General features: G+C 40.1%; 1 protein-coding gene across 1 annotated transcript in view; it reads left to right on the top strand.

Annotated features, from left to right (window-relative positions):
* The window catches only part of LOC134566054 (uncharacterized), a 449970-nt gene that overhangs the window by 264110 nt on the left and 158399 nt on the right, over positions 1-27461 (top strand). The window contains exons 14-19 of the mRNA XM_063425766.1: positions 951-1079; positions 2601-2729; positions 16723-16851; positions 20245-20373; positions 23330-23458; positions 24848-24976. Of these exons, the coding sequence (XP_063281836.1) occupies positions 951-1079; positions 2601-2729; positions 16723-16851; positions 20245-20373; positions 23330-23458; positions 24848-24976 (774 nt within the window). The remainder of the gene's footprint in view (positions 1-950; positions 1080-2600; positions 2730-16722; positions 16852-20244; positions 20374-23329; positions 23459-24847; positions 24977-27461) is intronic.

The following is a 27461-nucleotide window of genomic DNA, read 5'->3' as shown; positions in this document are numbered from 1 at the left end:
TACTGTGCTAATGTCACATGGACTCTAACGTTTAACGTTTAACTCATAAAAAACTGAAAAAGGCCGCAAGGACAGTCATATCACTGGTCCTTAGTATGGCCGGATTTAACAGAGAGAATAGGAAAATTAATCATATGGTGCACACACAAGAAACAGAGGACCAAGCATCGGTGATCCAACAACAGGAACAGAAATCCCTCCATAGTATATCCCATAACGTAAAGACAGGTCACATGATATTAGGTGAATGATAAGGCACAGTGCAGTTTTAAGCAAGAGCCGGTTCTATTAAGGCTCTACACTAGGTGAGTTATTTTTAACTTTCTGCTGATATAAATTAGATTCCAGAAAATGCTAAGCTATCATATTGTATTATGCTTCTGCATTATTTGTAGAGAGGTCATTGGAGAGTAGTGGTGTACTAACAGAAGGCACAAAGTCCCAGAGTTCAAAAAGGTTCCCACATATGTGAATGTAACACCACACAGTTTTTGTTTTATACACTATTGTTATTCATATATTTTTTTTATTTACAATATTCCATGATATATTTTATATTTGTTTGTTTTTTCTTTGTTCTATATGAGACTGTATGACCCCTATTCCAACACGTAACTGTTCTGGGGTCATTCTCAAGAAAATAATTTTTTCACAGTTTTGAATTTTGGCGTTGGGCTAGAGAAGAATATCTACACAAGTATTGTAGCAGCTAGCTAATCTTTCACTTATCGAAGTGCCTGTTTCCTCTTTTAGTGTGTATCAACTTAAGAGTATTACTCATGTAAATCACTCTATGTATGTTATTTTGAAGCCATGGCTTACTAAGCTCATTTCTCCTTAGAGTGCTAAATAAACAAACCATTCTCTTCCATACAGTAGTGATCTAATCATAGAGGTCATTTAGGACTTTAAGAATATTAATTCTGTTATATTTGCTTTAATTTTTTCAGCACCAGTTAAAACCCCCCGTTACATTAATGCTATCTCTAAACGTATACCAAGGCAGGCCTATAATGAACAATTCTCTGTGAAATGTGGCACCACAATGGGAACATTCTTCAAAAATAAATGGAATGGAGGTTAGTATGGCCTAGGTACAGAGTCATTTATTCTAAATTGGTTTTACTTTTTTCCTAAAATGGCAATAACTTTTCTAAACTAAAATGTGTAGATATTTCCCAGGTAGCCAATGAGGAACATGGGAATGCACATCTAGTAAAGTGCCTGGTTAACCCAGAATTCCTATAAGTGAAGAGATATATTAAGAAGATTAAAGAGTATTAAAGAGTACTAGTGCAATGTGTGTATCCATTACAGAAAAAAACTTCTCTAAGTTTCTTTAAGATCAACAGATGATTATATCTTTCTTCATAAGAATCTTCATACTTCCTCGCAATAGACTTTCAAAGACAACCATAATCAGACAATTGCCCACTAATACATTCAATCTACTGTCATTGGTGGGTGGGGAGGCACCATTTGATATATACAGTCTACCTCCTGACTTTAAAAAAGGAATTTATGTAACCATTATATTGAAACTGATATTGGGGAATAAAAGCAAGCAGTATTCATCAGTACGTTTTATTACTGTAAAAGCAATAAATAGTAATAATTATAAATGAGAAAAACATCATAGCCAATAAAAAGATATAAAAGCCACTCTATTAAGGTGTAACGGCTAGTTGTGATGTTTTACACAGTAAATTATTCAACAACGGCTTTTTGAAAGCTACTTGGAAGTAAATAGATGGTTCATTTAAATCTGACGTGAGTCAGGTTAACCCCTTCAGGACCGAGGACGGTTCAGGACTGTCATATGCATTTTAGCGTTGCCGACCACTGATGGTCCTGAACCGTCCTAACGGTGTAATGTACTTACCCGACCAGCGGCGATCGGCGGTGCTCCCGGTGTGGGGAGACTGCCTGCAGCCCATGGCGGATTAGGATCTCGGGGACCATGTGATCTCTCAACAGAGCGATCACATGGTCACAATAGGTGATATCTATATAATTTTTTTAATTTTTTTTTATTATTTTTACATGTTTTTATTTCATTTAAATTACTTATTTGTATTTTATAATATATATATATATATATATATATATACAATATATATAGTTAAGGGAGGGGCCAGAATGAAGAGGACAAAATTATATTAACAATCTACCATGGGATACATGACTCATAACAAGAAGCAGAAATAAAGAGAAAGATCTTGTGGCTTTGCTGCCACAAAGAACGTTTTGTGTCCATTCTCAGACAATGTCAACTGGCAGGAAAAAATACCCTTTTTGGGTGATTTTTATGGAAATATTAGCAGTCACTGGGAAAAGCTTAGGAGCAAAATTCTAACATTGTGATAAAGAGCTCCAGGCGAATGTGTCCAGGCTGAAAGCTCATTGTGAAAACGGTCCAGGTACAGAAAGAGAAACCATTTTGGAAGGTGATGAAGCTGCTACAGTTGAATTTGGCAGTGGACTGAATTCTGAATTAATGTCACAGTCATGAGCATCATGCAAACCCTAAATAAAATGAGGAAGGAATATGTTCTCAAAAATACATGGATTAATTTTTCCAAATGTTGTTAAATTTGCAGGTAGTGCAGGTACCTCTGAAAAGCAAATGTTTGATAAACAGAGGCTGGCAAAGAAAAGACGTAAACCTTCATGTATTGATGAATCAGAAGTTATTCGAAAAGTGAATGCCCATTCAACTACAAATCTAGGTAAGTTGCAATACAATGCATAATTATGACTCAGGTGATAAATATGTGTGAACATCTTTCCATCTGCTTTAAATATATGCATGCATCACCTCGCATCAATACTCGCGAACTTTGCTTTTACAAATGGACACAGTCTTATCGGTGGAGACTTTAATGCTATTATCAACTCCTCTATGGACAGATCTGACACAGGGCCATTGCAAGGATTTTTGGCTACACAGATGGAGATTCATTTTGCCACACCTTAATAGGCATAATCACCAGTGCAGCCCTGTGTGTTTGTTAAACCTCCTTTTGCCACCCTCACCCATCCTTTGGCCTGTTTTGTGTACCTTTCACCCTTTATGCGTCTCTTTTCCACCTTTTGCATGATGTATTCCCCTTTTGTCATTTTTATTCTCACTTTTGCAACTTTATATCCCTCGTCCCGGGTCTCTTAACCTCTTGTTTCTTATCTCCTTTGTGTCCTTTGCTCTGTCGCCTTCTTTTGTGGCTTTTACCATTGTACAAAACACTTGTGATACCTCACTTGGAGACACATACACACAAGACATACATGCAGACAGACACACACACACACAAAATATTTTAGTCATCCTCCTGTTTCCTACATTTTAGGGGCAGGAAGGTAACATTCCCTGGGGTCCAGTGGTGGCTCAGGGTGATGGGAGTTAGAGTTCCCACTCTGACTCCCTCCTCCTTCCTCCCACGCGGTTCTCTGTATGCTGGGAGGAGTGAGGTGCAGTCACTTCCTCCCAGCTCTGTGTGATCTCCTGACAATCCATATCCCTTGGACGGCGGCGCCGGGGGTTTGCCGCGTGGGCCGGGGCCACAAATGGTGATGGCGGCTACCCGGTTGCAGGGGTCCGCAGGGCGGCCGGGCCCCCTGGAGTGACGGGCCCGGTCGCCTTTTTGGTTGCCTTTTTGGAGTATGTCTAGTGTTTGGAGTGTGTGACAAACTGCCCTTTGTCACTGGGCATTGGAGAGGACTGATCGCTAGCCTCCTGCCCTGCGACTATGGCCCTGGAATGTATTTCCCTTTAGGAATTACATTTGGGCATAATGGATTTTTGTATGCTGTTCCTGGCCCTTTAAATACTTTGGAGCAGTGTTACAACTTTTAAACTAGCACTTCAAATGCAGTCGAAGTGCCGAAGTCGTCGAAGTGGCCGCCATTCGACAAACGAACACGTGGCGGCGGCCATTTTAACGTATTCGAACGCGGTCAGCGGTGTGTGCAGCCAAATCTAATGAACTGTTTGCGGCTACCCAATTGCACGAACACTGCTGACCCGTACCTTCTGCGACACCGCGGCTGGAGACTAAGTCAATATCTAAGTCAATATCTTAGTGTAAAATAGACCGACCACACAGCCCAAATATATGGAACTGTTTTGGGCATGAAAATGTGCTTGCGGTTGGTCAAAAGAGACTTTTTAATATTTCTGGAACCACTGAACGGATTTTCACGAATTTTGAATATGTTGTTCCACAAGTTGTGTTGTTCATAAAAAGTTTTATTCATGTACGATGTAAAATGAGAAAGTTATAAAAAGTATAAGTTTTTAGCTTGGAGATAATTGAGTAGATACAGTAAGAAACTCAATTATCTCCCAAGCAGAGGGGAGGGAATATGTGGGATGTAACCGATATCTAATTGCCTGTGGGCACCTCCCTTGCAGGGGAGCACTGCATAAAAGCAGAGTACTTGCCATTAAACATGAGAGTTCTTCTTGACCCTCAATACGTAGCCTTGTCTCACTGGGGATTGCTATGCTCTGCATACTCCCTTGAGCTTTAATCACTTAGCCCTTGTTCCTGATACGCTCCCCTGGAGGAGAGGTCTTCCCCACACGATCCTGGAGGACAGAAGCTGATTCCAGGGTGGATGGAAGACTGCGCGGCTCCAGTTAAGCTACGGCGGTTGTGGAGTCTGCGGTGGTTGTGGTGTCCGGTGCGGTGCTTTTGGTCCTCGGCGCAAGCTAGGAAGCGTCCATTAACGGAAGGTGTCCGTTACAGAGTGTTTTGGGCTTCGTTCGCTCTAAGGGAGTGTTCATGTGTTTTACTTGTGTTAACAAGATGTATGCATTGTGATATGTCAGGTGTCTTTTCGTTTCGCCAGTGTCTGCTCCGCAACGTGAGGTATATTAATGTTTTACAGCAAGTATCTGCAAGTATCTGTAAATGAAAGCTTCGGTGGGTAGTTTTGTAGCAGGAGACATTCTGACGTAAATGTGCTACCGATGGGAGTTTGTAACTGTCTTGCAAAGTGTAAAAATCGATGAGTGTATTACCCTGGAACAATTGAGACATAAACCTGATATGGTGCCTGTCCCATATTTTATGATTGAAGTCGGGGATGATAGATCTCAGTGTTGAGATTGGCATGGCTACCGAGAAGGGTTCAGTAGTACTATGTATATGTCTATGGGCATCCCAGATTTTAATTGTCAAGGCCGTTGTTGACCTTTTTTGGTCTGAGGTGTTTTGGTAACCATAGTAGTGTCAAAAGAGTGTATTGCTGAGTCTTCCATGTGTACCCATTGTGGTGGGTTTTGTTGTGTTTGTTCCGGCACTATGGAGCTAATAATTGCCGCCTGGCGGTAACGTTTCACATTGGGGAGGTTCATTTCTCCTTGGGTGAATTTGTTATAAAGCATATAAGTAGCTATTCTTGGGACTTTATGCCCCCAAATTAAATTGTTTATCATTTTTTGAGTTTCTTTGAGGTAGCTAATTGGTAGTGTTCAATATAGATACTGCAATTTGGGGATAATAACCATTTTTATCGCAGTGATGCGTGCTGACCAGGAGAGGAAATTCCCCTGCCAGAATCTCAATTTTTCTTTGATGTCTACTTGTAGTTTTAGATAATTTGGGATATGCAGCTTCCGGGGGCGGGGCCTAGCTGTCATGGAGGAAAGACGCACTTCGTGTGAGCTCCCTCAATATCTCCCTCAATATCTCACTTTAAGCAGCTATCAACAAGCGAATTTCACCCCAGAAGGGGATGACCCAGCAATGTTGCTCCTACCTGACTGACCCGACATGCTTAATAGCGGTCAGCAACTCGACAGAGTCTTACTTACCTCCTGGGAAAAATGCAAAATAGTATAAGAAGAACAATTGCAAACCACCAAAAATAAAAGGTTAATGCAAACACAAATATATTAAAATAACTTAACTTATAGGTACAAACAGCATCCCACGGTTGCCTCCCAGTCGGTAACCATATAATATAGATATATCATAAGATAGGGTTATGGGATGTCGCTGAAATGCCTATAATGAAAGATAGAAAACGTAGTGCAATATTTACTCACATCCTTACCCCTTGGAACGCATGGCCAAGGAGGCTCCACTGTGTTGCATGAATAAGAGTTAGACTTCATTATTTTATATGAATTATGAGATGTAATTCGTTAGTGCATTATACTGCTTAGTAACAAGTTTTTTATTTAGATGTATTGGCGTTTTTCTTCTGGCGACCAGAGGGGGAGATGATGAGTTTACTCACATCCTTACCCCTTGGAACGCACGGCCATTTTCACTGGAACGCAAGCGCATCACGTGTATGAACGCGGAAGTCATCCTAAACAGCCGTCGGAAGTTTCATTACATCGGTAATTTGCCACAGATGGAAGGAATTCCCCGAGCAAATGAAAGAAGCTAGAAGGTGAAGACGCCCATCGATTACTCCAATGAACTTTTAGGGTTAGCCCTATTTAAAGCAGTATGTTTGAAACTGTTTGTTAGATTGATTTTTTGATGCATGAATCTTAATCATTGTTTTATTATCTGGTCCCTGAGGAAGTTCTTGCATAGAACGAAACACGTAGGACCTGTGGACTTTTTATTCCATTTTTTTATTCTCATATTGAATCAATTTGTTATTTTGTATTGTATTTGATTTTATTTATCAATTAAAACCGTTTTTTGGGAGCTGTTTGGTGAGGCTGGATACTTGCTATGTCCTAGCAACCGGGCACCCTGCAGTCATTATCTAAGGAGGCCTTCTATTCCAACCCCCATCTTTACTGTGGAGAGGCACCTTTGATATGCTCTAAAAACGCTTGGAATTTGTGAGTGTATTGTCACACCTTACAACTTGATTTGGTTTCAAACAATATTGCACTACGTTTTCTATCTTTCATTATAGGCATTTCAGCGACATCCCAAAACCCTATCTTCTGATATATCTTACTTACCTCCGCGTGGCAAGTGTGGCCTGGTGCTCACCGGGCGGGAGAGGCGGCCGATCTCCCGATCCTGGTATGCCCAGGAGCAGTTACTTCCCGGCAGGAGCTCCGTTACCCCCCCTCGGACCGGTGGGGGTTTTCCCTGTCCACCCCTGAGAGGCTGTCTGGAGCAAATGGACGCACAGAGCACAGCCGCCCAGGCTGACATACTCATCTGCGACTCTCCCAATATGGCGGCAGCCGCGTGTCCTCCTGGTACCAGCAAAGCATGGCAGGATATTAAGTCTAAGCTGGACAGACTCTTTCATCAATTTTGGAAGCAAATTACAAGCAGCAAGCCCCAACAAGCTCCACCACAGCCCCAACAAGCTCCACCACAGTTAAGCGAAGCAGTCCCCATTAAAATCCACCAACGTAAAAGGCGTCAAAGACGGGACCGGAGGCACAAACAGAATGCAGAGCCTGCCCCACGTCAAGCACTCGCCTCCACCTTAAGCCACCACAATCCCACACCGGACGTGAAGCACCACCGGGACAGATCCGACCACCCGACAAAACAAGCTTCCACCACCTCAAGCCGCGAACCCGGCACTCAGCCAGAGACTTGCCTTTGTTGTTCCAGGTATCAGGGACTCCCAGGGTCTGCACCTGGCACCCAGAAGGGATCGGATGAGCACAAGCAGTAAACAGCAGCCTGCCAAGTATGTCCCACTATAGCCGATCCTCCACACCATGCCTTTGATCACATGAACTGCTCTCTGCACATTAACTAATCGTAAAGTAGCAAGAGTTTAAACATGTCATTATTTCACCTCCTAAAGAGTTTATTGTTGTAGTTCCTTACATGCCTTTACCTTAACCGTCCATGTATTATGTTATTCACTAGTCTCATCTCATGGGGCGACTCACACTTGATTTATAACTAGTGGTGGAGCTGCTGATATAAATACACAGTTGATAATGTGCAAGCTACACCCTAAACATGACAGCCATCTTTCACAACAATGTACAACACACTTCTGTCTAAAAAAAAAAAAAAAGAATGCAGCTTCCGAATGAATATAAAATGGATGCTGTCCAGGAGGTGGGAGGGTCTGGGAGGGAGGGTCTGCTGCTGATTGGCTGGAATGTGTCTGCTGACTGTGAGGTACAGGGTCAAAGTTTACTCAATGATGACGAATAGGGGGCGGACCGAACATCGCATATGTTTGCCATCCCTGGCGAACGCGAACAAGCTATGTTCGCCAGGAACTATTCACCAGCAAACTATTCGGGACATCTCTAAATATGAGCATTTACTGTATTGATGTAACAGTGTGGTGAATGTCGGTAGCAAGATGCATGGTTTTGTCATAGTGAGGAGGATGTCACCCGCAAAGAGTGTGAATTTGAATTACTGTTCATGTACTTTTATACCATGCACATCCAAGCTCTCCTGAATTGTGGAAGTGAGGGGCTCTATTGCCAACATGTATAACAGTGGTGACAGGGGGCAGCCTTGTCTGGATCCGTTAGAGATCGTGAATAGCTCGGAGGTAAACCCACTGTTGAGCACCTTTTGACTGGTTTACTATATACTATCTGTGGGAATTCCAATTTTAGAGAAAGGGCCAGTGCAACCGATCAAATGCTTTTTCAGTGTCTAGTAAGAGGAATATTCTGTCCTCCCTCCACACAGTGTGTGAAGCAGGTTTAGTACCTTTTTTAGTTTTATAACTGTAACGGACCGTTTCACTTACAAGAGGATAAAACCCAGTTTAGGCGATATCCCCCTTTCCAGATGCACAGGCAGCTACTGCAAACACCGTTCTCCCGACTGGAACCACACGAACACTCCGAACTGGAACAGCTGAACAAGAAAAGCATACAATCCGCTTACACTCCTGGCAGTCAGCTTACAATCCAATTCCCCCCAAGAACGAGACGACACTTCATTTTGAGGGTTAAACAGGAACTCTGGACTGGCTCATCCAGCCTGGCTTTTATTACAATGATACACATACAGGCCACCCCCAGGGGGAGGCATAAAACAACCAATGGCATAGATGTACCTCCCACACATCTCCTCCCCCTAGATTAGCACTTAACATAATTATACCGTACACCCTTTTTCCCAATTCCTGGATATACCCCAAATACATATGATACACCTTTAAATCCAGCATCGCTGGATAGCCCTTATTCAGGGGGACAACATACCAAAAATCAGGTCATTCGGATAAACGGTTCGGGAGATATGAGCAGGCAAAGTTTTGACCGACCGCATGGGTAAAGTATCCGAAAACAGTTCCATGTATTTTGGCCCTGCGGTCGGTCACAGAAAAGGGAACGAAACAGACGAATTGCCTGGGTTATGGAGCCTAAGGGGGATTCGCATGAATCCCCTAGTTCGTGAGTTTCTTTCTACCGAACGGCGGGCCGTTCGGTAGTTTCCCCACGAAATCCTGGAAGTCTGGAGGTCTCAGCGGTGCTTGCCTAGTCGAGTGTCCGTTTTTAGCTCCAGACACTCAACGGCAAAACACCGCTGTTCGGTAGTTTAAGATGGCTGCCGCCACGTGTTCGGCTCCCGAATGGCGGCCACCCAGAGGACAAAGACCATACTGCATAGATTGCCAATTACCCGTTTGCAACATTGTTGCAAATGGTAATTGGAGGTACACTTATTCCTGGGTGGTCTGGTTGTTCGGTAGTTTCACTCATTATACTGAATGAAGTGATTCTACCGAACAATCAGATGAATACTGCATATATATATCCTAGATTATCTCAACACATAAATACATACAGGATATTAAAGGCAGTGTTAAGGTACTATGTTCCACAGTCTTAAAGGTACAGTATCCCAAAAGTCCCAATAGGTTCACGGATGGCCCTTAAAGGCCCAGTAGCAGTAATATAAATTATTACATGCCCAAATATAGTTTTTAAAGTGCAATATGTCCAGGGGCCATAGTCAGCGGGCAGGAGGCTAGCAAGCAGGCCTCTCCAGTTCACAGTGGCGAAGCTGGTTTCGCCACAATAACCTCCCTGTCTCCCTCATATGAAACCCACTTGGTCATTATTATAATTGTTGGGAGTATTGAGGCTAGTCTGTTCACAAAAATCTTAAAGTCTGTATTTTGTCCTCTATCTAGTGCTTTCCCCAGTTTGGGGAGAGTGGTGATGTCAGCAGTTAGCATGTCTGATAAGTGTTTTTTCTGTTGAGTTCATATTTTGAAACATGGCCAACAGATGCGGGGAGAGAATAACCCCAAATATTTTATAACATTGGTTCAGGAAACTGTCTGAGCAGAGGGATATCCCCTGTGATAGATCTTGCATAATGTTTATAATTTCTGTTTCCATTAGCGGAGTTTGTAGTTTGGTTTTGTGTTCTTGGGAAAGGAGAGGCATGTTAACCTCAGACAGATATCCGTCTATCACGTGTCCTGTCGGTTGATGTAATGACGTGTCTGATTTGAGATTGTAAAGCTTTGTGTAGTAGTTAGCTAAATTATTAACGATATGTTAGGGATTATAGAGTTTTTCTCCTGTTGTTGTGAGTATGTATGGAATTTTAGAGTGCATCCTTTTTTGACACAGTTGTGCTGCTAATAGTTTGCCTGATTTATTGTTCTGAGTGTAGTTTTTTATTTTTAGCTGTTGTAGTAAGTGTACAGTTTTCATCATGGATATGTCGTTAAGTTGTTTGTATTATTGATGTTGGCCTGCAAAGTGTCATTATGCTTTACCGTGGCATCTCTCAGTGCACGTAGGAGTTGTGTATATTTGGCTTGGGATTGTTTTTTTTTTTTAGAAAAGATGCTCGGCTCAAGAAGAGACCACTGCTTTGTGAGCAATAGGGATTGTGTCTTCAGTGGTGTTTAGTGCAAAGTAACTGTGTAATTCTTCTTAAATTTTTGATCGAAAGCTGTCATCATTTAACAGTGTTTCATTAAGGTGCCAGGGAGTGTGTCCCCTAGTTGTAAATTGTTCAGAGATTGATATTATATATGGGAGTAGTGGGTGTAGGCACACTCTGAAGGGTGTGTTACGGGCCAGGTGTCATAGTACCCAAATTCCAATAGCTTTGTGAATGATTCACATTGAGATTTAAGAGCTTTATAGCGTGTTGCTAGTAGAGATACAGTAGTGTCAAAGGTATGGTCTAGGACAGGGGTAGGCAACCTACGGCACTAGTGCCATGCACGGCACTCGAGGTGTCTTTGCACGGCACTCAAGGCTGCTAGAGCCAAACAGGCTCTGTCCTATCAGGAGTCCCAGTAAAACTTCAGATATCTGCTAATACGAAGAGGTGGTGAAGGACAATCCTCAATTTAAGCATTGCAGCACGAAGAAGAAGTGATCTCAGATCACTTCCTCCCAGCTCTTGTGAATGGGAGTCCACACTGTAGCAGAGCAGCCTGCCGCTGCTGTTGCAGCTCCTATACTTGAGCTATACCTGGCCGGCCTGGTCCCCACTGGAACCTAGGGAAGCCACCCACACTTCTAGATATACACAGAAATGCAGAATAACCCTTCCCTCATACAAATAATACGAACAGCCTACACACAAACATACACACAATCCCCACAAATGCAACACCACTAACAATCCACATACATGCACACAACCCCACATGCAGCCTCTCACATGCATTACCCCAAACAGCCCCCACACACTACTAAACACACAATGTGACTTATCCATCCACACACAATTCCACAAGCAGCCCTCATACACAGCCGACATTCATATGTATCATAAACGATACCATTAACTACTAATGAACATATACAATTAATAGCTCATATACGCACAAATACAACGATACAAAGCAATTACAGTAAAAATAACACAAGCAGAATACGGCAGCATACACACCTCAATTTAAAAAATAGGATCGGCACGCTACGGGACATCACAATCCTATATCGGCACAGTGCTGCTAAAAGGTTGCCTACCCCTGGTCTAGGACATGGTTTAGATCACCACAAATGATTGTGAAATATGTTCTGATAGGTTCATGTTTACTTAACACTTTGTGAAAAAAGTTCAGTTGGTGAACATTGGGGCTGTACACATTAGCAATTGTATACATTATGTCATTTATAATAGACAGCATAATGAAAAACCTTTCCTGGTGATCAGGTATTAGTTTAAGTATATCAAAAATTTGAGTGATTTATGTATGAGGATAGATACTCCTCTAGCTTTGGACGAGTGGGTTGCGTGATATTGGATTGGATAGTCATTTGCGCCAAATTTAACAAAATTGCTTACTTGTAAACACAAGATTTCCGCCTGTGTTGCTTTGGCATATCATAGCAGGATGCAGCGTTTATGTGGGGTGTTTATGAGAGTATTAGGAGAGTATATCTTCAGGCTCTAGTTGTGTAAAGTATTGCTCTGTGGAAAGTGGTCTGGGTTTTATAGTGATGACTGTCCTGCCCTCATACTTGTTTTTAATACACGTGTGATAGTACAAGGTATCATTCGATATAAGATTATGTGTTGTATGGTCTGCTTTTTGAATCCAGTCGGCGTCCAAGCTGGGTTAGGATGTCCTACCCAAGGGTGATAGGGGTGTTTGGGGTGGGGAGTAAGGAGGGCAAAGATAAGACAGCAATTCAAACAAAATTATGTACATTAATCCCCTCTGTAGGGATGAGGTGCTAGTATATTGCACTGTGGGGGGTTGAACTAATAATTGAATAATTTAATAATTCAGTAGTCCTTATACAGTACTAAATGGACTAGTTCAACTCATGAGCACTTTTTCTGTCATTACTTGGAAATTGTTATTATCCAACGGATGGGAGCTGGGACAGACTATTGAATAGATTACCGATCTCTTAGTCACCATATCGGTACTTTCTGCCCAAGACTATTAACAATTATAGTCTATACTATAAACTGACAGTAGCAGTTTCCACATAGGGCTTCATGGACCACTTCTATCTAGGTTTATATTTTTGTCCTCATAATATCTAGACTACTCGTATTATTGATTACAGGTCCGTGAAGCACCTATTCTTACATCACTTTTGGTGTATACACTTAGCACTATTTTGGGTTTTCTTTATTATTATTATTATTATTATTAAGTGTTCAATAAAGTTTTATTATTTTCTATTTATTCAGTAGATTTACCTTGTTGGATAGTCTGCCTTATGTATATCTAGACATCCTATTGGTGCATATATTTTACATCATCTCCTAGATACACTATCTTTAGTTAAAAGTTTAACCTCCGGTACTGTAAAATATAATTGAAAAACAATATTCCTAAAGTAATCACTGCATTAAATATATTCAAGTACGGTAGGTTCTTGTACTATCCTAACAGAAGAATCTTTCTAACGTTATGTGGTACAACCTTGATTATTCATAGTATTAATCTAAAAAAGGAGTGTAACTCCAGAAAGGAGCTTGTGTAACTCCATAAGGGCCACTACATGGATGTCATCTTACGATACTATGGGCCACAGTATGATTGAGTTTATATGATATAAGTTTTTTGTGTAACCTAACAGAACAGTGACATAATTACCAGGAAAACCACGCAGGGCTGTTTAATCGCAATTTTTGTGATTTAAATAATTAGATTTTTTTTAAATCAATCAATTTAAATAGTTCCATTATATGGTAAAGCATGAATATCCATTATCAACTATACGTGTAATAAGCTGATACAACAACAAATACTTCTAATAACAAGCTAATAAATAGAATAGTAAATAAAAAGGCTGAGGGTATCCTGGACATCATCTTTTGTTACTGACAAGATGGTTGCCAGTGTCTTCTGATGCATGAGAGAAAGTGGAACCAATTTACCAGATTTGTATTTTACTTCCTTAAAGGGACACTGTAGGCACCCAGACCACTTCAGCTAATTGAAGTGGTCTGGGTGCAGTGTCCCTTTTGCACCTAGTGCTGCAATGTTTAACGTGTCAGATCAGGCCCCCTGCGGTCACGTGATCGTTTGATCACATGACCGAAATAGGTGTCTGTGTATCTGCCTGCAGGGGGACTGTCTATGCTGACAGGCAGTCTCCCTGCAAGTAAAAATCATAAAATAAAGTAAAAAAAATATTAAATCTGTGTAAAAAAAAAAAAAATAACATGTGTATATATAAGATATATATACATGAATTATATCTATATATAATATATATTATATATATAATGTCATACTAAGTATATTTTTATATTTATATATACATATATTTATATGAAAATACACGTATAATTAAATTACACATGTATATATATAATATATATATATAATAACTATATATTGTATATTATTATAAAATATAAATAATACTTATATAAAAGTAAATTAAAAAATGTAAAAATTATTTTTAATAATTTGAAAAAAATTATACATATATATGTAATTTTATTCTAACGGTATTTTGATATTAAGATATATATATTTCAAAATTCACTTAGAATGAAATATATATATCTATGTATAAAAAATAAATAAAAAAAATATACATATGTCCATTTTACATAAATAATTTCATCAATATACATGTAGACTTTAAATATATAAACATGTATATATATTTAAATTATATGTGCATATTTATGTAATATTATTACATAATTAAGTAATTTTATTGATTGCAATTTGAGGTACATGCCTGAGAACCCAGGCCGAAAGTCCAGAGAATTTAATTGGCTAGCACTATGTTTAACCCTGTAACTTTCTATGACACCCTAAAACCTGTACTTGAGCGGTACTGTTTTACTCGGGACACATCCCTGAACACAAAAATTAGTCTTTTAAAACAGTAAAACATATCACAGCGATGATATGGTCAGTGAAAGTGACGTTTTTTGCATTTTTCACACACAAACGGCACTTTCACTGATGATATTATTGCTGTGATGGGTTTTACTGTTCTGAAACACTATTATTTGTGTTCAGCGAAGTCTCCTGAGTATAACAGTACCCCACATGTAGAGGTTTTATAGTGCTTTTGAAAGTTACAGGGTCAAATATAAGGCTTAATTCTTTTCATTGAAATTTGTCAGATTGGTAAAGTTGACTTTGAGAGCGTATGGTAGCGCAGGAATGAGAATTACCCACATGGCATACCATTTGCAAAAGAAGACAACCCAAGGTATTGCAAATGGGGTATGTTCAGCCTTTTTTAGTAGCCACTAAGTCCCAAACACTGGCCAAAGTTAGCGTTTTTTGCATTTTTAACACACAAACAAATATAAATGCTAACTTTGCCCAGTGTTTGTGACTAAGTGGCTACTAAAAGAAGACTGACCATACCCCATATTAAATACCCTTGGTTGTCTACTTAAAAAAATATGTACATGTGGGGTGTGATTCGGGGATTTATGACAGATAACAGTGTTACAATGTCACTATTGATAAATGTAAAAAATATATAGATTGGAAGAGCAATTTCCTACTTGTACTTATAGCCCTATAACTTGCAAAAAAAAGCAAAAAAAGCAAGTAAACACTGGGTGTTTTTAAACTCAGGACAACATTTTTAATCTATTTAGCAGTTTTTTTCATTAGCTTTTGTAGATAATTAAAAGATTTTTCAAGTAAAAGTCCAAAAACTTGTTTTATTTAGAATTTTCACCATATTTTATTATTTTTGTTAAAGTAAAATATATGACATGATACAAATAATGGTATGTAAAGAAAGCCCTTCTTGTCCTGAAAAAGACAATATATAATTTGTGTGAGAACCGTAAATGAGAGAGCCGAAAGTTACAACTAAACACAAACACCACAAAAGTGGTAAAACCGTTCTGGTCCTTAACGTACAACATCGCAAAAACAGACCAGTCCTTAAGGGGTTAACATTGCAGTTCCAGAGAAACTGCAATGTTTACATTGCAGTACTAAGTCTGCCCATAGTTGATGTCTACTAGATGGCCACTGAATTGAAACAGACCTTTGGTCCAATATCTGATGTTCAGAGTCAGATTTTTCCCTGAGTTGAGTGTTACTGGCTCATCAAATCTAGGTGGCAACTAGTATATAATTTCATTAGAATGGGGTAATAAGCATTAATTTAATGCTTTCCTATAGGGAGGTATAATGCATTTGCTGCGCATGTGCATTAGCGCTCACTGGACACGGGTTGCCGGAGAGGGCGTAACGTCACCCCAGCGCAGAGGGACATCGGCGCTGGGATCAGGTAAGTAAATAGAAGGTTTTTAACTGGGATATGATGAAATAATGTTTGCTAGGTCAGAAATGAGTAAGTACGTAAGGGCTGCTTGATGTTGGATGTCATATGCTGAGGAGAATAGCAGTTCTAAAATGGAGTCAGAAGTACCTTGTGACAAGAAGGAGGGTCCAGAATGAAGAGGACAAATATTATATTAACAATCTACCATGGGATACATGACTCATAACAAGAAGCAGAAATAAAGAGAAAGATCTTGTGGCTTTGCTGCCACAAAGAAAGTTTTGTGTCCATTCTCAGGCAATGTCAACTGGCAGGAAAAAAATACCCTTTTTGGGTGATTTTTATGGAAATATAAGCAGTCACTGGGAAGAGCTTAGAAGCAAAATTCTAACATTGTGATAAAGAGCTCCAGGCGAATGTGTCCAGGCTGAAAGCTCATTGTGAAAACAGTCCAGGTACAGAAAGAGAAACCATTTTGGAAGGTGATGAAGCTGCTACAGTTGAATTTGGCAGTGGACTGAAATCTGAATTAATGTCACAGTCATGAGCATCATGCAAACCCTAAATAAAATGAGGAAGGAATGTGTACTCAAAAATACATGGATTCATTTTTCCAAATGTTGTTAAATTTGCAGGTAGTGCAGGTACCTCTGAAAAACAAATGTTTGATAAACAGAGGCTGGCAAAGAAAAGACGTAAACCGTCATGTATTGATGAATCAGAAGTTATTAGAAATGAGAATGCCCATTCAACTACAAATCTAGGTAAGTAGCAATACAATGCATAATTATGACTCAGGTGATAAATATGTGTGAACATCTTTCCATCTGCTTTAAATATATGCATGCATCACCTCGCATCAATACTCGAGAACTTTGCTTTTACAAATGGACACAGTCTAATCGGTGGAGACTTTAATGCTATTATCAACTCCTCTATGGACAGATCTGACACAGGGCCGTTGCAAGGATTTTTGGCTACACAGATGAAGATGCATTTTGCCACACCTTAATAGGCATAATCACCAGTGCAGCCCTGTGTGTTTGTTAAACCTCCTTTTGCCACCCTCACCCATCCTTTGGCCTGATTTGTGTACCTTTCACCCTTTATGCGTCTCTTTTCCACCTTTTGCATGATGTATTCCCCTTTTGTCATTTTTATTCTCACTTTTGCAACTTTATATCCCTCGTCCTGGGTCTCTTAACCTCTTGTTTCTTATCTCCTTTGTGTCCTTTGCTCTGTCGCCTTCTTTTGTGGCTTTTACCATTGTACAAAACACTTGTGATACCTCACTTGGAGACACATACACACAAGACATACATGCAGACAGACACACACACACACAAAATATTTTAGTCATCCTCCTGTTTCCTACATTTTAGGTGCAGGAAGGTAACATTCCCTGGGGTCCAGTGGTGGCTCAGGGTGATGGGAGTCAGAGTTCCCACTCTGACTCCCTCCTCCTTCCTCCCACGCGGTTCTCTGTATGCTGGGAGGAGTGAGGTGCAGTCACTTCCTCCCAGCTCTGTGTGATCTCCTGACAATCCATATCCCTTGGACGGCTGCCCCGGTGCTTTGCCGCGTGGGCCGGAGCCACAAATGGTGATGGCGGCTACCCGCTTGCAGGGGTCCGCAGGGCGGCCGGGCCCCCTGGAGTGATGGGTCCGGTCTCAGCTGCGACTCCTGCGACCGCGGTAAATACGCCACTGATTGTGAAGATGAACATAACATTAACTGGGCGAGGGATAGAGTATTGAGAGTGTTTTGGGGAAGGATCTTTGTGCGTTGTAGCAGTTGTTGATTACCAGCGGCAGGTGGATGTGTCAATTTACAGCTACAGAGGTACTAGGGTCGATCACAGTGTCTTTCAATGCGAAGACTGTATCGCATTTGATAACCTCTATGGGATTTACATTGTATATGTTACCTTAAGAGCTATAAATGTTCAACAGCCACAAGTCCAAGAAAATACATGTTTTTAAAATTCTATTACACTCCTTGCAATCGTACAACAATATTCCTGTATGAGCGCAGCTGGCGTGTCTTCTAAACAGGAAAAAAGAAAAATCATCAGTTTTCATTTATTGGTTGCCTTTTTGGAGTATGTCTAGTGTTTGGAGTGTGTGACAAACTGCCCTTTGTCACTGGGCATTGGAGAGGACTGATCGCTAGCCTCCTGCCCTGCGACTATGGCCCTGGAATGTATTGCCCTTTAGGAATTACATTTGGGCATAATGGATTTTTGTATGCTGTTCCTGGCCCTTTAAATACTTTGGAGCAGTGTTACAACTTTTAAACTGGAACTTCGAATGCAGTCGAAGTGCCGAAGTGCCGAAGTCGTCGAAGTGGCCGCCATTCGACAAACGAACACGTGGTGGCGGCCATTTTAATGTATTCGAACGCGGTCAGCGCAGCCAAATCTAATGAACTGTTTGCGGCTACCCAATTGCACGAACACCGCTGACCCGTACCTTCTGCGACACCGCGGCTGGAGATTAAGTCCCGTTCTAATGGGACTTAGTCAATATCTCGGTGTAAAATAGACAGACCACACAAAAGGCTGAGGGTGTCCTGGGCATCATCTTTTGTTTTACGGACAAGATGGTTGCGATCTTCTGATGCATGTGAGAAAGTGGAACCAATTTACAGTTTTGTATTTTACTTCCTTAAGGGGACACTGTAGGCACCCAGACCACTTCAGCCAGTTGGAGTGGTCTGGATGCAGTGTCCCTTTTGCACCTAGTGCTACAATGTTAAACATTGCAGTTCCAGAGAATCCAGAGAATGTTTACATTGCAGTACTAAGTCTACCCATAGTGGCTGTCTACCAGCCAGTCACTAGAGGGCTTCTTGAATTGAAACAGACCTTTGGTCCAGTATCTGACACTGGACGTCCACGCGCTCTGCATTAGGACACTCAGTATCAGATTTTGTTCCCATAGGAAAACATTGATTCAAGGTAGAATGTGAAAGCAAAAGAAAAAACAAAACAAGAAAGCAACATGCAAATAGTCAGTTCCTAACTGTTGTGATGTTATAAGGTGGATTTGAATGCATATTTTTTCCTCCTTCAGCATTGTACATTCCACATTGAGGAATTAAATTCAACTGTTAAATAGAAAAGTTGATTGTAATTATGAGTAAATGGTCACTCAGTTTTCTCTAATAAGGTTAAACCATATCCCAGTATGTCATATTTTGTCTATTTATCCCATAGCCCCAAGTACCTAAGATATAATAAGCTGCTGTTTGCTTCACATGAACTGTTAAAGGAACATTCCAGGCACCATAACAAAACCAGAATGAAGTTATGAAGTTGTTATGGTGCCAGGAGGTCACTGTTGCTGGCTTACCCTGCATGAGGACACTCAGCATCAGTTTTTCCCCTATAGGAAAGCATTGATTCAATGCTTTCCTATGGGGATATCTAATACATTTGCTGTGCATGTGCATTAGCGCTCACTGGACACGGGACATAGGAGGGGGCGTTACGTCACCCCAGCGCAGAGGGACAACGGCGCTGGGATCGGGTAAGTAAATAAAGGGTTTTTAACTGGGATATGACGAAATAATGTTTGCTAGGACAGAAATGAGTAAGTACGTAAGGGCTGCTTGATGTTGGATGTCATATGCTGAGGAGAATAGCAGTTCTAAAATGGAGTCAGAAGTACCTTGTGACAAGAAGGAGGGGCCAGAATGAAGAGGACAAAATTATATTAACAATCTACCATGGGATACATGACTCATAACAACAAGCAGAAATAAAGAGAAAGATCTTGTGGCTTTGCTGCCACAAAGAACGTTTTGTGTCCATTCTCAGACAATGTCAACTGGCAGGAAAAAATACCCTTTTTGGGTGATTTTTATGGAAATATTAGCAGTCACTGGGAAAAGCTTAGGAGCAAAATTCTAACATTGGGATAAAGAGCTCCAGATGAATGTGTCCAGGCTGAAAGCTCATTGTGAAAACGGTCCAGGTACAGAAAGAGAAACCATTTTGGAAGGTGATGAAGCTGCTACAGTTGAATTTGGCAGTGGACTGAAATCTGAATTAAAGTCACAGTCATGAGCATCATGCAAACCCTAAATAAAATGAGGAAGGAATGTGTACTCAAAAATACATGGATTCATTTTTCCAAATGTTGTTAAATTCGCAGGTAGTGCAGGTACCTCTGAAAAGCAAATGTTTGATAAACAGAGGCTGGCAAAGAAAAGACGTAAACCTTTATGTATTGATGAATCAGAAGTTATTAGAAAAGAGAATGCCCATTCAACTACAAATCAAGGTAAGTAGCAATTCTTTTTACAAGATAGTTGCAATACAATGCATAATTATGACTTATGAATTATGAATTATAGCCAAGCCGTTTCAATCCTGCGATTGGGCATAGCTCACATAAAGTATAAATATTTTTGAAAAGCAGGAAAAGACAGGATTAAATAAATATTCAGGATCAACAAATACTTTTCCAGGTTCCCCCAGAAAAACAAGAATGATGGCTCAATCATGCATATTCCCCCCAAAATGCTTTATTAATATTCAAAATTATGTAAGACTTGTATAGAACCTTTTTTGTGCCTAGTTAAAAGTTTAATCGAAAAACAATATTCCTAAAGTAATAACTGCATTAAATATATTCAAGTAGGCTCTTGTACTATCCTAACAGGAAAATCCTTCTAACATTATGTGGTATAACCTTGATTATTCTTAGTATTAATCTAAAAAGGAGAGAATAGCACTATTTACAGAGCTTGTGTAACTCCATAAGGGCCACTACACGAATGTCACATTACGTTACTATAGGCCACAATATTATTCGGTTTATATGATATACATTTTTTGTGTACCATAACAGAACAGTGATACAATTACCAGGAGGACCATGCAGGGTTGTTTAATTTGAATTTTTGTGATTGAAATTATTTGATATTTTTTTTAAATAAATCAATTTAACCCCTTAAGGACACATGACATGCCTGACATGTCATGATTCCCTTTTATTCCAGAAGTTTGGTCCTTAAGGGGTTAAATAATTCCATTATGGTAAAGCATGAATATCCATGATCAATCATACTTGTAATAAGCTGATACAACAACAAATACTTCTAATAACAAGCTAATAAATAGAATAGTAAATAAAAAGGCTGAGGGTATCCTTGACATCATCTTTTGTTACTGACAAGATGGTTGCGAGTATCTTCGGATGGATGAGAGAAAGTCGACCAATTTACAGTTTTTTATTTAAAGGGACACTGTAGGCACCCAGATCACTTCAGCTAACTCAAATGGTCTGGGTGCAGTGTCCCTTTTGCACCTAGTGCTACAATGTTAAACATTGCAGTTCCAGAGAATCCACGCGCTCTGCATTAGGACACTCAGTATCAGATTTTTTCCCTTCTGCATCTCTCTGATTCTTAAAACATAAAAGCCTTGTAGCAACATTAATTGGCTGACAACATCAGTATTTTTCTGAAGCTGAATTTATGAATGAGGACCTATTGATTAGAGCATCAGCTGACCATCTAAGCCGATTAGCAGCATCCATATCTGAGGCTTCCTGGTTCAAGAATCAGAGAAGTGGAAGGGCGCAGGCAGGGCTAAATGGTGCTGGATTCAAGACTTTGGGATTAAATATTTCATGAATGGCTTAACTCCTAAATGTAAGCAGTCACCCGTGACCTCCTGTCACCATAACAATTTAATTCTGATGAAGTTGTTGTGGTGCCTGGAGTGTTTATTTCAGTTTTTTTACTATGATATTGGGCAAAAAAATTAAGAATTGAATAATAAGTATATGTTGTCTCAATTGTGAGCCATCTTACAAACTGCATGTACAAATGAAATTTGTTTTAAAAAAAAAAATCAGTTTAAATAAGAAAAAAGTTTTTTTAATTATTTATTTATTTTTAAATCAGGTTTTTTTCAAATCTGCAACTATGTCTATAATTCCATATAAAGGTTTAGACAATTGCCAGAACTAACAATTCAATCCCCTAAAGAAGAAGTTGCAAATCCAAATCAAGAAAGTAACGGGCCATTGTACATCATCCAGAGTGATCTGTAATCTACTCTATACTTGTTGGGGCAATTTCAAAAGGGTTAAGTCACTCATTCTTCAGTATGTATCAATACACATTAATACATTGACCTTTCCAGTTGCATAGGAGTCTACCATACCACAGAACAGCTAATACCTCAATCATCCAAAAAGAAGGTTATAATTCATATACCTCCCTATATAACCCTTACATTAATCTTTCCTAAGGCGAAAAATGAAACGTTACGAAATACATAGTAGTACTGTGCTAATGTCACATGGACTCTAACGTTTAACTCATAAAAAACAGAAAAAGGCCGCAAGGACAGTCATATCACTGGTCCTTAGTATGGCCGGATTTAACAGAGAGAATAGGAAAATTAATCATATGGTGCACACACAAGAAACAAAGGACCAAGCATCGGTGATCCAACAACAGGAACAGAAATCCCTCCATAGTATATCCCATAACGTAAAGACAGGTCACATGATATTAGGTGAATGATAAGGCACAGTGCAGTTTTAAGCAAGAGCCGGTTCTGATAAGGCTCTACACTAGGTGAGTTATTTTTAACTTTCTGCTGATATAAATTAGATTCCAGAAAATGCTAAGCTATCATATTGTATTATGCTTCTGCATTATTTGTAGAGAGGTCATTGGAGAGTAGTGGTGTACTAACAGAAGGCACAAAGTCCCAGAGTTCAAAAAGGTTCCCACATATGTGAATGTAACACCACACAGTTTTTGTTTTATACACTATTGTTATTCATATATTTTTTTTATTTACAATATTCCATGATATATTTTATATTTGTTTGTTTTTTCTTTGTTATATATGAGACTGTATGACCCCAATTCCAACACGTAACTGTTCTGGGGTCATTCTCAAGAAAATAATTTTTTCACAGTTTTGAATTTTGGCGTTGGGCTAGAGAAGAATATCTACACAAGTATTGTAGCAGCTAGCTAATCTTTCACTTATCGAAGTGCCTGTTTCCTCTTTTAGTGTGTATCAACTTAAGAGTATTACTCATGTAAATCACTCTATGTATGTTATTTTGAAGCCATGGCTTACTAAGCTCATTTCTCCTTAGAGTGCTAAATAAACAAACCATTCTCTTCCATACAGTAGTGATCTAATCATAGAGGTCATTTAGGACTTTAAGAATATTAATTCTGTTATATTTGCTTTAATTTTTTCAGCACAAGTTAAAACCCCCCGTTACATTAATGCTATCTCTAAACGTATACCAAGGCAGGCCTATAATGAACAATTCTCTGTGAAATGTGGCACCACAATGGGAACATTCTTCAAAAATAAATGGAATGGAGGTTAGTATGGCCTAGGTACAGAGTCATTTATTCTAAATTGGTTTTACTTTTTTCCTAAAATGGCAATAACTTTTCTAAACTAAAATGTGTAGATATTTCCCAGGTAGCCAATGAGGAACATGGGAATGCACATCTAGTAAAGTGCCTGGTTAACCCAGAATTCCTATAAGTGAAGAGATATATTAAGAAGATTAAAGAGTATTAAAGAGTACTACACTAATACATTCAATCTACTGTCATTGGTGGGTGGGGAGGCACCATTTGATATATACAGTCTACCTCCTGACTTTAAAAAAGGAATTTATGTAACCATTATATTGAAACTGATATTGGGGAATAAAAGCAAGCAGTATTCATCAGTACGTTTTATTACTGTAAAAGCAATAAATAGTAATAATTATAAATGAGAAAAACATCATAGCCAATAAAAAGATATAAAAGCCACTCTATTAAGGTGTAACGGCTAGTTGTGATGTTTTACACAGTAAATTATTCAACAACGGCTTTTTGAAAGCTACTTGGAAGTAAATAGATGGTTCATTTAAATCTGACGTGAGTCAGGTTAACCCCTTCAGGACCGAGGACGGTTCAGGACTGTCATATGCATTTTAGCGTTGCCGACCACTGATGGTCCTGAACCGTCCTAACGGCGTAATGTACTTACCTGACCAGCGGCGATCGGCGGTGCTCCCGGTGTGGGGAGACTGCCTGCAGCCCATGGCGGATTAGGATCTCGGGGACCATGTGATCTCTCAACAGAGCGATCACATGGTCACAATAGGTGATATCTATATAATTTTTTTTACATTTTTTTATTATTTTTACATGTTTTTATTTCATTTAAATTACTTATTTGTATTTTATAATATATATATATATATATATATATATATATATACATACAATATATATAGTTAAGGGAGGGGCCAGAATGAAGAGGACAAAATTATATTAACAATCTACCATGGGATACATGACATAACAAGAAGCAGAAATAAAGAGAAAGATCTTGTGGCTTTGCTGCCGCAAAGAAAGTTTTGTGTCCATTCTCAGACAATGTCAACTGGCAGGAAAAAATACCCATTTTGGGTGATTTTTATGGAAATATTAGCAGTCACTGGGAAAGCTTAGAAGCAAAATTCTAACATTGTGATAAAGAGCTCCAGGCGAATGTGTCCAGGCTGAAAGCTCATTGTGAAAACGGTCCAGGTACAGAAAGAGAAACCATTTTGGAAGGCGATGAAGCTGCTACAGTTGAATTTGGCAGTGGACTGAAATCTGAATTAATGTCACAGTCATGAGCATCATGCAAACCCTAAATAAAATGAGGAAGGAATGTGTACTCAAAAATACATGGATTCATTTTTCCAAATGTTGTTAAATTCGCAGGTAGTGCAGGTACCTCTGAAAAGCAAATGTTTGATAAACAGAGGCTGGCAAAGAAAAGACGTAAACCTTCATGTATTGATGAATCAGAAGTTATTCGAAAAGTGAATGCCCATTCAACTACAAATCTAGGTAAGTTGCAATACAATGCATAATTATGACTCAGGTGATAAATATGTGTGAACATCTTTCCATCTGCTTTAAATATATGCATGCATCACCTCGCATCAATACTCGCGAACTTTGCTTTTACAAATGGACACAGTCTTATCGGTGGAGACTTTAATGCTATTATCAACTCCTCTATGGACAGATCTGACACAGGGCCATTGCAAGGATTTTTGGCTACACAGATGAAGATGCATTTTGCCACACCTTAATAGGCATAATCACCAGTGCAGCCCTGTGTGTTTGTTAAACCTCCTTTTGCCACCCTCACCCATCCTTTGGCCTGTTTTGTGTACCTTTCACCCTTTATGCGTCTCTTTTCCACCTTTTGCATGATGTATTCCCCTTTTGTCATTTTTATTCTCACTTTTGCAACTTTATATCCCTCGTCCCGGGTCTCTTAACCTCTTGTTTCTTATCTCCTTTGTGTCCTTTGCTCTGTCGCCTTCTTTTGTGGCTTTTACCATTGTACAAAACACTTGTGATACCTCACTTGGAGACACATACACACAAGACATACATGCAGACAGACACACACACACACAAAATATTTTAGTCATCCTCCTGTTTCCTACATTTTAGGTGCAGGAAGGTAACATTCCCTGGGGTCCAGTGGTGGCTCAGGTTGGTGGGAGTCAGAGTTCCCACTCTGACTCCCTCCTCCTTCCTCCCACGCGGTTCTCTGTATGCTGGGAGGAGTGAGGTGCAATCACTTCCTCCCAGCTCTGTGTGATCTCCTGACAATACATATCCCTTGGACGGCGGCCCCGGGGTTTGCCGCGTGGGCCGGGGCCACAAATGGTGATGGCGGCTACCCGGTTGCAGGGGTCCGCAGGGCGGCCGGGCCCCCTGGAGTGACGGGCCCGGTCGCAGCTGCGACTCTTGCGACCGCGGTATGTACGCCACTGATTGTGAAGATGAACATAACATTAAGGGATAGAGTATTGAGAGTGTTTTGGGGAAGGATCTTTGTGGGTTGCAGCAGTTGTTGATTAACAGAGGCAGGTGGATGTGTCAATTTACAGCTACAGAGGTACTAGGGTCGATTACAGTGTCTTTCAATGCGAAGACTGTATCGCATTTAATAACCTCTATGGGATTTAAGTTGTATATGTTACCTTAAGAGCTATAAATGTTCAACAGCCACAAGTCCAAGAAAATACATGTTTTTAAAATTCTATTACACTCCTTGCAATCGTACAACAATATTCCTGTATGAGCGCAGCTGGCGTGTCTTCTAAACAGGAAAAAAGAAAAATCATCAGTTTTCATTTATTGGTTGCCTTTTTGGAGTATGTCTAGTGTTTGGAGTGTGTGACAAACTGCTCTTTGTCACTGGGCATTGGAGAGGACTGATCGCTAGCCTCCTGCCCTGCGAATATGGCCCTGGAATGTATTTCCCTTTAGGAATTACATTTGGGCATAATGGATTTTTGTATGCTGTTCCTGGCCCTTTAAATACTTTGGAGCAGTGTTACAACTTTTAAACTAGCACTTCAAATGCAGTCGAAGTGCCGAAGTCGTCGAAGTGGCCGCCATTCGACAAACGAACACGTGGCGGCGGCCATTTTAACGTATTCGAACGCGGTCAGCGGTGTGTGCAGCCAAATCTAATGAACTGTTTGCGGCTACCCAATTGCACGAACACTGCTGACCCGTACCTTCTGCGACACCGCGGCTGGAGACTAAGTCCCGTTCGAATGGGACTTAGTCAATATCTTAGTGTAAAATAGACCGACCACACAGCCCAAATATATGGAACTGTTTTGGGCATGAAAATGTGCTTGCGGTTGGTCAAAAGAGACTTTTTAATATTTCTGGAACCACTGAACGGATTTTCACGAATTTTGAATATGTTGTTCCACAAGTTGTGTTGTTCATAAAACGTTTTATTCATGTACGATGTAAAATGAGAAAGTTATAAAAAGTATAAGTTTTTAGCTTGGAGATAATTGAGTAGATACAGTAAGAAACTCAATTATCTCCCAAGCAGAGGGGAGGGAATATGTGGGATGTAACCGATATCTAATTGCCTGTGGGCGCCTCCCTTGCAGGGGAGCACTGCATAAAAGCAGAGTACCTGCCATTAAACATGAGAGTTCTTCTTGACCCTCAATACGTAGCCTTGTCTCACTGGGGATTGCTATGCTCTGCATACTCCCTTGAGCTTTAATCACTTAGCCCTTGTTCCTGATACGCTCCCCTGGAGGAGAGGTCTTCCCCACACGATCCTGGAGGACAGAAGCTGATTCCAGGGCGGACGGAAGACGGCGCGGCTCCAGTTAAGCTACGGCGGTTGTGGAGTCTGCGGTGGTTGTGGTGTCCGGTGCGGTGCTTTTGGTCCTCGGCGCAAGCTAGGAAGCGTCCATTAACGGAAGGTGTCCGTTACAGAGTGTTTTGGGCTTCGTTCGCTCTAAGGGAGTGTTCATGTGTTTTACTTGTGTTAACA

This window comes from Pelobates fuscus, chromosome 6, assembly GCF_036172605.1.
Source record: "Pelobates fuscus isolate aPelFus1 chromosome 6, aPelFus1.pri, whole genome shotgun sequence".
NCBI classification, from domain to species: Eukaryota; Metazoa; Chordata; class Amphibia; order Anura; family Pelobatidae; genus Pelobates; species Pelobates fuscus.
This window is presented reverse-complemented; position numbering and strand designations above follow the sequence as displayed.